Genomic DNA, 13,036 nt, shown 5'->3' with positions numbered 1-13,036 from the left:
AAAATAAAACAAAGATAAGAGTTATGAAAAAAAAAACAGGAACAAAGAAAATTTTCTGTTAAAACATAACTTACTGGAGAGTTATCTGGAGCCCAACTTATAAATACCCATTCATAACCAGCTTCATTTGTAGAATCTAGTCGAAAAAATACATAACATGGTTGCTGGTACTCTATTAGAGGAAGGACAGATTTATCATAATGTATTAAATATTAAGGATAATAAAGTTGAAAAATTAAAATTCTGAAAACGTAATGAAATATCCACTAGATTTTTAATATTTAGCATTTTGAATTAAACTACACTGAACATTTAATTGAAGGAAAATATTGCATTTTTGGAAGCAACATATTTAAAAAATAGCTGTTTATACACATTTTCAAAGGGTCTATTAAAATGAATAACATAATTAGTAGACTGTTACTAACTGTCTAATTTTTTTTCCGCACTGGGTTGAGTCTAGTAATCAAAGGTTCTCTGGAAATAGTTCTTAATATTCTTTGTGATGTTTGCATAATTTTGAAAACATTTTCACTAGTGTATGCCATTTCAATTTTGATAAACATTTGTTTTAAATTCGACAATTATTTGTTTTGGAGCTATTTTGACACATTTTGCTCACTTTTGAGAAACCCCTTTTTACAATTTATGCCAGAGTCAAAATTTAATACATAAATTATGCCAGATCAAAATGTAGATCCAAAATTATTATCAATTATTCATTACTTAATCAAATTTTATTTTTAACAAAATAATAATTTTATCAATTATTTTAATCAAAAATTGGAATGACTTAACATTTTTAGAACATTAAAATAAAACAAAAAAGGATATCTTGTTCCCATGTGCCCGTCTTCTCAAAGCTCTTATCTAAAATCAATTCCTCTGCAAAATAAATAGAATAAATATTACTTTTTAAAAATAGCATATCATAAGTATCTACAAAAAATAAAAATTTTCTTAATATCTATATTACTATGACTTGTCAAAACATATGTTCAAAATAAAATGTTTCCATAAAAAAAAATATTTAAGAATAACAGTTGGTTACAGCCACAAAAGAGCATTTAGAAAAGATTCTTTATAAAATAAAATCTCCATACAATTTATAATTATCTTGTTCTTTTGACAAATCTAGATAAATATTTAAATTTTAAAATTAAATAATTTGAACAAAGCTTTTTTTCTAGTTCTTTTTCAATTTCTAAAGCTTATCCAGTATTCACAAACACTTCTTGATAGAAAAATATCTAGCCTAATATGTTCATAATTTCATATAAAAGTTATTAAAATGAAAACCATATCAATCTACATATTTTTCAATTTAAAAATCTAAAGTTTAACTTTTTATTTAGTAGAAGCTCAGAAAAATTATTTTTAAAAAAATTATTTGGCGACAACGAATATATAAATGAGACGATTAATTTTAAAATGTGATTAATTTATGAGGAACTTGACTTTGTACACGTAGCGTAAAATTTCATTCATATTTTTTTTGCTAATAACAGATTGCTAACCTTTCCAATTTTTTAACGATGTTTTTTTTTAGTAGTCTAATAATTTATTTGTAATTTAGTAAAGAAACTTGAATAAAACATTTTATTAAGTAAAATCATTTTATTCAACTAATGTTGAGTTTTATGAAAGCATACTTCTGATAGAATGTGATTATATACATGATACATTATTAATGTGCTCATATTTTACTTTTTAGTTTGTTTTCGCAATAATTGATACAATTTCAATAATATACATACGTATGCATAGATTTGGACTAATATATTTATAAATTTCTTCAATATGTATTTTATAATTATTAATACGAATATGTAGTCAAAATTTTTAAGCATCTAAAAATTTCTCAACATATTATATTCGTAAGATATATTCGATTAAGACGTATATACGCTATAACAAAAAAAAAAAGACGCACCAAGAAGGAGCTGTCCGATTGAAATGAAAATTGGTGGATAGGAAGACAATATACAGAATAGTAAATGATTAAAATTTCAGAACAATTGAATAATTTATTGCATAGTTACAGTAACAAGTTCAATAAGGTGTTGACCCGCCTCTAGCCTGGATACAAGCTGCCACACGGTGTAGCATAGAGCGATAAAGCTCCTGGATGGTCTCTTGCGGTATTTCCTGCCAAATTCGATCCAATTGTTGAACAAGGTCATCAACATTCCGTGTCAGATACAATCGCCTTCCCATCATATCCCAGGCATGCTCGATGGGAGAGAGATCTGGTGATATGGCAAGCAAAGGAAGAGTTTGACAAGCTTGCAAACAGTTCATAGCAACACGTGCCGTATGTGGTCCGGCATTGTCCTGCTGAAAAACCAGCCCAGGGAGCTGTAAAAGGAACGGTAGCAAAACAGGTCTTAGGATGTCGTTGACGTACCGTTGTGCAGTAAGTGCACCTCTAATGACGACCCAAGGGGTCCGGCTGTCAAAGGAAATGGCACACCAGACTATAATGCCTTGTTGAGGGCCGGTGTGGCATGCAATAGTAAAGGCAGGATCCCCCCTCTACCCTGTGTGTCTCCAAACTAGTCTTCGATGATCGTCAGGACACAGTTGGAAGCTGGATTCATCGCTAAAGACTATACGTCCCCAATCGGCATCATTCCAGCCTGATCGAGTCATGCACCACTGTAACCTGGCTCGGCACTGTAATCTGATTATTGCTTCTTGGTGCGATTTTTTTGTTATAGAGTGTATATATATACATCTTAATCTTAAAATAAATTTTTTAATCACCTATTCAGAAGTGTTTTGCAGAACTATTTTACTAAACATTTAATTAAATTTTAAAAAATCTTTTTCTTTATGCAACTATGTATATTATTTCTTCAGTAATCAGTTTTTTTAGTACTTTAATTTAGGTCTTCATTAAAATAAAGTTCCTTTTTAAATTATTGTCCTGTTTTTTTTTAAAAGAAAACCTAGAATTATTGTTTGCTAGCTAAGAATAAAACCTTGTTAAAAAATTAGAAACATTTGGCTGTTTAAAATTATTTGATGCAAAACAGCTGACTATTTGCTAAGCTTATTACTTTTTTCGAAAATGAATATAAATTATTGATTGTATTATTTTTTTTGTTTTTGTTTCTGGTGACTTCAACATAGATTATCTAATATAGTGTTGCCGTTTTATAAGTCACTACGAAGAGTAAAGATGCCGAACATAAAAAGCTGTCCAATACGTAGCAAAAATTTTTAAGCTTCTTTAAATATCTCAGTATCGTAAATGTTGTCCTAGCATATTAGTTGTGAAATTAAATTTTTAATTATCGGACCATGTGTGATTCACAGAACTATCAAACTAATTATTTCCTTATATCTTTTACCCTTTCTTTATGATACTATGTACTACCCTTTCTTTATGATAAGAAAACAAAAAGAAAACATGTGGCAGTATTTGGTGGTAAATGTAGCTTATCGTAATTGAATAACATGCTGTGTGACATTTTATGGTGAATTTGAGAATGTAAGTTTCAGAATGTATCCAAACACGAGGAAGCTACTTGCAAATAATCTTTATCCGAAGAAAACCACATAACCTAAATATCTAGCAGAATGAAGCGATTTTTAAAACAATGAATCATAAAATATGTAACATATTATTTCCATATCTTATTCCAAAATATAACATATTACAATGTTTCTAAAATGCCACTTAACATTCAGCAATTCCTTGAGTTATAGAAAAAAGAAATATCCTAAATTATAGAAAACCTTGTGAATGTGCATTAGAATTACTATATAATCTACATTTTATTTCTCAGGCATTTATTGCTTCTTCAAACTTTCTTGCCTAGAAGACTAGATTAAAGCTGTAAAAATGATTATTCCTAAGATTTTGTATATAGTTATAGTAAGTTATGTAAATTTGATTTTAGTATGAAATCCTCCTATAAATATGGTAAAATCATAAAAAATCCAAATAATGTCAGATAAAAAGTTCATGTATTTTAATTTTAAAAGCTTAAAAATTAATAGTAATTTATAAATCGATTCAAATTTTCTTTTCAAAGGAGATTAAAAGAAAAAAAATCTTTGCTTTTTAGACAGAAATCAGCTTAGTAGATTGCCTAGAAACTTAGAAATATTTTCTATTAACTATTAATTAAACCTCTCCGAGCAATCACAGAACATTATTTAAATTTTTTTTACAGTCAGAACTTGGTTGCTTAGCAATGGAGTAAAACTAAGTAACCCTCTTTTGAATTAGTCTATGGGTTATCTTAATATGTTCATTTGCGGCGGTGACTTTTGTTGGCTGTTTACTGGACTATAGCCAAGTATATGAATCTTCATCGCGACCCAATGTTTTAGAAAATTTGTCTACCTCCTTTATTTCAAGGGTAAGGATTTCAAAAAGGAAAAAAAACATAACAAATGCTTATTCAGAGAAACTACGTTTTTGTGTCTGATTTTGTAACTTAATTAATAGTGAGCACTAATTAATTAGCATATTTTAGGTCACCTCCCGGAACCATTAAGATTGACACTTAGTTCGTGAAAATTTGATCATTAGAATGAAAGTTATTCTGGGTGATATTTTTTTTTTTTTTTTTGCAGACTGTACATGACGCTATCCTTCTGTATCTATGCATATTGCTATCCCATGATTTGTCATCTCAGTGTATAAATATATACATATATTTACGTGCATATATACATTTATATACATGGATATAAATATATACACATTAGTGATAAACCTTAGGTGCTATAACATGCTAAATGCACCAAAAATCATATATGGAAAACAAGAAAAAATTGTAATGCATAATTCTTGATAGCAGCTAAAATTTAAAAAAAAATAAAATTGCATAGCATGTTTATTTATAAACAAAACCGTTTTTTTTTTTTTTTAAATAGAAAACTATACTTCTCCTGAATTAACAGCACAGATATCAAATAAAATAACCACTTTTTTTTAGCGTAGCTATAGAATAAATTTGAATTAGAAGACCTGATCTCCTAACGTCTCTGTTTTTAATGTCTTTTGTTGGTCAATCTAATTACTGAAAACTAATAAAGGTGCATATTACATGAATAAAGTAGAGAATAGCTCATAGGTCTCCAGAATACCTTAGTTATTTCTTAGTCTATCATCTTAGAGGACTAATTTTTTTATATCCTTCTCAACAATTTATATAAATTTTAAAAACATTGTTTGAAACGCAAATTTATTTTGGTCAGAATTTTATTATTTCTGAAAATTTTGAATATCTTTAACTTATTTAAATTAACCACTATTTAAATTTTGAAAAATTCATTTTTAACATTTATTCATTTGAATGAAATGTAATTGAATATTTTAAATTTAATTGTTTTTTACTTTCAAAAAAAATTTTTAAATGCTTTTTATTCAATAAATTTCCTTCAATTTTGTACATACATTTTTCTTTTTGCTGACCTTTTGTTTATGGCTGGTAGAGTAAGTGGACCAAAATGACAGGCTTCACCATGCAAACACCATAAGCAAAGGCTTAATAAAAGTAAAAATAAGAGTAATTTTCTATCAAAACATTTGATCTAATAAAATAACTTTACTTATAACATATAAAACAGTTGCTACAAACAAGATTTTAGTTTTTATTACAAAGTTCATTGCAACTTACCAGTAGTACTTAGTTACACAAAACAAATCATAACTAAGTCTTTCATTATATAAAAATTTCTAATATTTCAGTAAATTCTGTGTGTCAACAATTAATAAATTAAAACCTCCATTATTGCTTTAAATTGCTTAATTAGAACAAAATTGCTTAATAATACTTGTTGTTAACCCAAGTTAACCATATATAATAGTATTTGCTAATTTTTAAATTGTTTTATATATTAGTAACACACATACTATATACATAGTTTTCAATTACATATGTTTTAAACTTTCTGCAGCTAAGTTTTATTTTTAATCATCATACCAGAATTATATATTTGCTTAAATAAAAAAGATAGTGCATAATTTTGGCAAAGATCATCCAATTTTAAACTTTTAAGGACAACTGATATGGACGTTTTAGATTTGAACCTTTGTCAAATTATTGCTAAATCAATCACTAATTGCATTTATATTACTTATAACAAAAAATATACAAATTTCATATATATATTTTAAAAAAAGGGTATATATTATTTAAAATTAGGAAGCACTTAAGGTAAAAAAGAACCCAGAATTTTGAAATTCTGAGTCCCAAAAGTGCAGTGTAATCACTGACTACTTTTCTCAAACAGAATTTATTACTTTACATATAATACAAATGCATACTTCTTTTTAACATTTAGAAATAAATTTAAAATAATTCATTAAATAAACTTTGGTATATTAAATGGACATATTATCTGTGGTTGATAAGATGAATATGAGCTTAATGAACACAGATCCTATTTTGTTCATTGAGTGAACATTTGCCTTAAATATATCAGTCTCTTAAATGCTTATTCTCCTGACGAAGAGTGAAAAGAAAGTTATACTGTTCCAAATACAAACATTGAAACATATTAAAGTAAGTAAAGACAAAGATTGTAATAAACTATTTTTAAAAGCAAAATAAAAAGAGAAAAATTCTAAGGTTTTTAATCAAAATAATGTTAAATTTTTTTTAACAAAAATACAGATAAAAATAAAACATACAGGTACATACATACATACATAGATACATCCAGGAAGAAAAGATAAACGGATTTTATTCTAAATGGCGTAATTCGAAGTTTTTACCAAAATGCGAGAAATTCGTGAATTTTGAAATTGATACAGTGGAAAGTCGCGTATCCGGAATCGGCGGGACTTTCCGAAGTCCGGATAGTCGATTTTTCCGTATAATAGACCCCCAAGGTAAACAGAGATTAAAATGATCTGAATGATTAAATAACATTATTTTTCGGGCAATAATGTTTTAGTATTAGAATGATATCTAATCAATCAAAAACAAAATATTTAAAAAAAAAATAATTATTGCTATTATAAAAATAAATATAGGAAACTAAAAAAATTTGCAGTTATGAAAATATTAATTCCTCTCTCCGCCATTTTGAACTAGAACGTTTCAAGCAAGAAGGGGAAATTCCCGTCATTCATTCATTAAGGTGGGTAGGTGAAGAAGCAAAATTCATTTCCTTCTTACTTGTCATTCAAGTTGAAGGGGGGGAAGTGACAAGTTCTTACTTTCTCTCCTGTCATTGGCTATCAATCAAGCATAAAGGCGTGGCATGCTGATTGGGTTCTCTTTATTTTTTCTTGTGTGACTAAAGGGGATTCCCCCTCCACTTTAACGTTTGCTGTGTTTACCCTTTTTCACAGTACTTCTTTCCCTAACACTTTATCAAAAAGGTTCCAGGAAATGCCTCTTTTACTAGCCAGCTGCACAGGAAAGAAGGGGGGAGGGGACTCAATTGTGCTCTTTTGAAAAAAAAATCTCCCCCCCCCTTTCCTGCATTCCAGAGGAGGAGCGTTACTAACGGTACGGTCTTGGTAGATCTTCTGTTCTCTTTTCTGTTGATTTATGGGTTTAATGCATAGATCACTAGAAGATAAGAAAGGAAAAAACCTGTCAAAATACTTTTTTTTTTTTTTTTTAAGAGAGAGTGGGGAAGATGAAGAAATGTGTGTTTATTTTGATTGTTAAAAAGTGTCCGGGAAATTGACCCTTCCGGAAAAGGGACGTCCGGATATGGGACGTTACACTGTATATAGAATGCGCGAATTTCTCGCGGTAATCATTTTTTAATGCGAGAAAAGAAAAAAATATGCGAGATTCTCGCGCTGTAGTGAAAACACTGCTATGTATTTAAATCTTAGCCCTCTCAAAAGTTAGATGCCAATGATGTCCATGCACTTTCAAGTTTAATTTCAGAAGGAGTAAAATATTCTTCCAGGAAAAAGACAGTCACAGTCCTGCACTACATATTCTACACTGATTTAAAGTCATGGTAGCCATGCAGTCTCTTGCTTCCTTCAAAAACAAACTAGAAATGGACTAATTTTTTTTTCTATTTCTATATATTTTTTTTTTCCTTTCAAGACAGCAAGTTAACATACTAAAGCCAAGATAGGCTCAGCTCAAGCTAGAGAGTCTTCATCCAACAAAAGCTTGTTAGATGTAAGAACCATTATATGTGTGGTCAGGGTTCCTTTTCTTTCCTTACTCCTCGGAAACCAGATTTAAAAATTTGTTCAGTTAAATAATAAATTTTCATAAAAAGTGAAAGCTACAGTAGAGAACCAATTATCCGGGATGCTCGGGACCATCGCTATCCCGGATATCTGAATTTCCCGGTTTTCTGGATCGACCAAAAAGTGTCGATAATCTATGTTTTATCGAACCCGAAGTACAAGGAAAAAGTGTAATGCATAAAGTAAGAGGAAAAAGAAACGTTCTCCTAACTTTAAAAAGAAAAGAAAAATGGTAGAAATATAACATTTAAAAGAATAAAAAAATTTGCAAGTTTAAACAAGAAATAAAGTTTAAAAAGTACAAAATTCTCATATTTATTTTTTAAAAATAATTACAATTCCTAAATTAAATAATATAAACAAAACCAATGATTAAATAACGCAATATATTTCATACCTAATACGGGGGGAAACGATAAAATAAAAGGAAAACTTATTAATCTAAATAAAAACACTTGAAAATTATCGAACCGAAACGATAGTTACAAAAAGCACTAGCATAAATATTAAAACCCGGAACAATGCAAGATCAACGGAATTCAAAAAAAGAAAAAACCTAATGATAAAATTTATGAATAAAAGGAATTAATTTATTGAGTGCGAAATTTATCGCGAAAAGAAAAAGAATCAAACGTAGTGGAATCAGAAAAACAAAACTGCAATCTGCTTCATATAATAATCCTATGTTTAAATTAATAAACAATTCTCCTTTTATTTTATTTTTTTGTTGATAAAAACAAGATTTTTAATTACAGCAGATGCGATTCCACACCAAGAAAAACTTGCAATTGATACCGCACTTCCAAAGAATGAGAATTTATTCAAAAGAAAAAGATTTTATTTTTATTAGTCGATGTCAAATAAATATATTTTTCTCTTTTCTTTTTCTGTTCACTGATATGCATGCAATGCATTTTCCCCACCCCCCTCGTAAATCAAGCAGAAAACGAAATCAGCATGCGACACCCTTGAGTTTGATTGACGGACTAAAGGAAAAAATAAAACATTCCTCCCTTCCCTGCCTTCAAGGTCACGGAGGAAATGACGTTTCTCTGGGTAAACGGGGGAAAAAATTTTCCCCTTCCTTACATTTTCCTCTACTTAACTTCAAGGATGAGTCCAATTTCCGCTTTTTTCGTTCTAGTTTAAAATGGCGGGAAAATCGAGCAAAATTTCCCCCGGTTTTCTGGATACCGGATAAATGGTTCTCTACTGTATTATAAGTTTAAAAAAAAAAATGAGAAATAATAAATGACATGCTTCAGAAATATATAGATTTAAGCTTTATATTATTAAAGAATTAACACTTTAAAAAAATCTTCAAATTTGAGATTAAAAAAAATCCTATTAATGTATGGCTCGGCCTACCTTTGATTAAAAATCCTAACTCTAATACTGAGTCCAAACTCAGATCTAATTTACACAAACAGCAATTTACTTTTATTTGCTTCTTATATTTCATAATAATCAAATAAAACTTTTTCTTTAATCTACAACAAAATTTTCAATAGTAAAATGGAAATTTATAAACAGTAAAATACTTAAATAGAAATTGCTCTATACAACATGGTTTAAAAATGACCTAGCATAAAATTCAGACATTAAAATATGTAGCAGCTCCACTGCAAAAGGTAAACAAAGCAAAAGAATAAAGAAATTAGAGATATATTGCTGAGTGGAATAATACAAAAGTGCTGAGTGATGTATCACTAGTGTGGAGGAATACAGACAAGTATGGATCGTTACAGTGGCAATGCAGAAGGATACAAAATAAGCTAAGCGGGTTGTCAGCAGTTGGATTTTGGCAGCAGAAAGAAAACATGATGATTGTTTGTTGCTAGATGCAACTCAACAAAGAAGTGTTAAAACTGAATACAGCAAGATTTTACTATAAGTCTATTTTTATAAATTTTGTAGTAGCATTATTACAGTAGAGTTGTGTATTCAATTTTGACCTATCAAAAAAACATAAATTTAATTTGATATCCCTCATAAAAAATGAAAAGATCAAAAAAGTAATCCATATTTGAAAGCAGTCCTCACTGATGCCTTTACACACTATAATGCTCAAATACATAGAAAAATAGTGTTAATGTATAATGATGTAAATCCTCTTACATGAAAAAAAAAATCCTACTAGGATCCTAATGCATCTGAAAATAAGCTTAAAACTATTTGATTAACTATGAAAATAGGAGCTATGAAAATAAGACCTGCGTTTTCCTAATTTTAGCAACATCACAGAGTCTTGCTTTTAGATGTATCTAGCAGAGAAATAGAATTCAGTGTTAATTACCCAATACGGTTGAGGTCAATCCAATTAACAAAAAACTGAATAATTGAACACCTTAAAAAAGCACATCTTATTCCAACAAAAATAGTAGTGAATGAACTCTAACTCAAGCGTCAAAATCAAATTAAACCAGAAATGCATTGCACCCTTCTTTAATTCTTAAAAATAGAAGAAACTTATTGTTAAATTGAAGAAATTGCTTTACTCTACCTCTCACTAAAACTGAACATAACAAATGTGACCAAAGAGAGAGTAATTTTTTGGGAAAGAAGAAATTTTTTGGGGTTAAATGAACAAGTTTGTTAATTGATCATCTGGATAAATGGTACTCTATTTCATCTATAAAACTAAATAAAGAAATGGTAAAAAAATAGTTAATAGAAACATAATGAATAAAACTCCATATAATATATAAAATCATATAAGAATAAAACATTTTACCATCTTTAATGACAACCTTGAAGGATCGAATATTACCATCTTTACATTTGCTAAAGAACGATTTCAGTTCTGCACTGCCTAAAAAAATAAAAATGAATTTCGATAAAATAAAATTTTTGAATTTTGAAGAATAAAAAATTTGATACAGCTTCTTTCACCCTACTATTTATCCTATTCAAAGAACTGCTTACTTAAGCTATAAAAAAAATTTTAGATTTTATTTACTCACCCATTCAAAAACTAACAATTTATGCTATAAGATTAAAAATAACACTTAATAAATATCAATTAACACTATTAATATTTATTAAAAGTGCTATTTAATTTAAAATATAGTGCAAGAGATGCAATAACATTATTTAGTTAACGAACTACAATTAGGAAACCCCTGTAGGAACAATAAAAAAAGTGGGGAGATTTCTGTATCGTGATCAGTGGCAGAATAATCGCCAAGTCTTGGAAGTTTCCGGGCAGTGGCCTGCGAGAAACTAAAAACAAAAATCACAGAAAGGGACTAACTCGTAGCCACTCCCAGGCAAACATCTACATATTTTTTTCAAAAAAATTTAAAATCTATTTGACACCTTGGCAATTGTAGTTGGCGCAACAGATCACGATACGAATATATTCCCAAAAAAATTTGTCAATCTGCTCATTTTCACCCTATTAAAATTTATTAATATAATGTATTACAATTTATTTCTTACAAAGAAATATATTTAAAAAAAAAGAGGCAAGAGTCTAAATACAAATAAAAGAATAAATGATTAATAAATAAAATAAAAACCCTACAAAGATAATTGAGACTGTTTTAAAAGAAAGTTAGGGTAAATTAAAAACGCTTTATAAAATGGTTTCTATTTTGATTAATGATTCTACATATTAAAAAACATAGGAAAAGATTTCAATTTTGTTAATATTTTAAAAGATTTTAAATTAATTTCAAATTCTACAGAATGGAAGATCCAATTACTATAGCCATTGAGTTAGTAATCACATATCCTCAAGATTCCTGTCAGTTATTGTTTAATAAATCTATACAGAAGTTCAGTAGAAGGTTGATTTAATACAATTTTAATTAACGCAGTCAGAAACAAATCTTACTTGTAAACATCAGAGATTTATTTTAATTCCACCAAACTATTAATTCTTGGGTAGTGACATTAACAGAAATTTCGTTTTCTGGTGAATATAACATGATAGTAGGAATCACTTAAAACTAGCATTGCTTTCTTAAGTAGCATCTTGTCATGAACAACTTGGTTAGAGAAGGCAGTTTTTAATGTCATTTTGATTCTGGCTGTACCTTATTTAGAATATAATGTATTTCCCGTGGCTAAAAATTCAAATATGGAAGTTGTTATGGTATTGCAAAAATTTTACTAAGGGAACGAGCATGAACGACTATCTAAGAAAACGAACTTTATATTCATATTTGATCTTTTTTTAACGAGCAAGATTACAATTCAACACGTTTTATACCATTTTTCTTGCACGCCGATTATACACACTGCACTTTGTTAATAAAAATAGTTAGGACAACTATGATCCCAACAATATTTTATGAAAACAGTTGACAAGAAACGTCAATGGCCTCCTGCGGTAATGTTACTAAAATCACGAACGCATTATTTTATTTTATTGTTGAGCGACAACACTAGGGCAACTATAATGACACCTGAAGCTAAAGAGTCTTTTTAAAACATTAAATCAAATAGTTAATATAGTTATACATCAATATAAAGTTACTATAGTTTGATTTGTCAAACGCATATCGAAACTACCACATATTTAAGGCAATAATCAGTAAAACAATTCTAAAATCGTATATGAATGAAAGAAAGATGTGACAAACATATTGGTGAAAATAAATACCAAAAATTTATAAGAATAAGCAAAATAACATTACCTTGTATGCCTGTTTGATGCGACATCGCAAACCGCTGCAACAGACGTCTTGTCTTGTATCTAAAATCTAAACGAACACCACCTCTGGTTCTGTTCTGTTCGACACAGATTCTGTTGCCAACTAAAATATTTTAATACATCATTGAATTTTTAACAAAAAAGTGAAGGGAAGAATTGCTTTCTTATGGTGTTCGAAGAAG

General features: G+C 28.8%; 1 protein-coding gene across 1 annotated transcript in view; it reads right to left on the bottom strand.

Moving 5' to 3' along the window:
• twf (twinfilin actin binding protein) overlaps window positions 1-12,992 on the bottom strand; it is a 29,057-nt gene extending 16,065 nt beyond the window's left edge. The window contains exons 1-4 of the mRNA XM_016050867.4: window positions 12,838-12,992; window positions 10,929-11,006; window positions 835-885; window positions 75-202 (exon numbers count right to left, since the gene is read on the bottom strand). Coding sequence (XP_015906353.1) covers window positions 75-202; window positions 835-885; window positions 10,929-11,006; window positions 12,838-12,862 — 282 coding nt within the window. The 5' untranslated portion in view covers window positions 12,863-12,992. The remainder of the gene's footprint in view (window positions 1-74; window positions 203-834; window positions 886-10,928; window positions 11,007-12,837) is intronic.
• Window positions 12,993-13,036: the final 44 nt, after the last annotated feature.

This window comes from Parasteatoda tepidariorum, chromosome 11, assembly GCF_982258835.1.
Source record: "Parasteatoda tepidariorum strain Cologne lab strain chromosome 11, Ptep-v5.0, whole genome shotgun sequence".
NCBI classification, from domain to species: Eukaryota; Metazoa; Arthropoda; class Arachnida; order Araneae; family Theridiidae; genus Parasteatoda; species Parasteatoda tepidariorum.
This window is presented reverse-complemented; position numbering and strand designations above follow the sequence as displayed.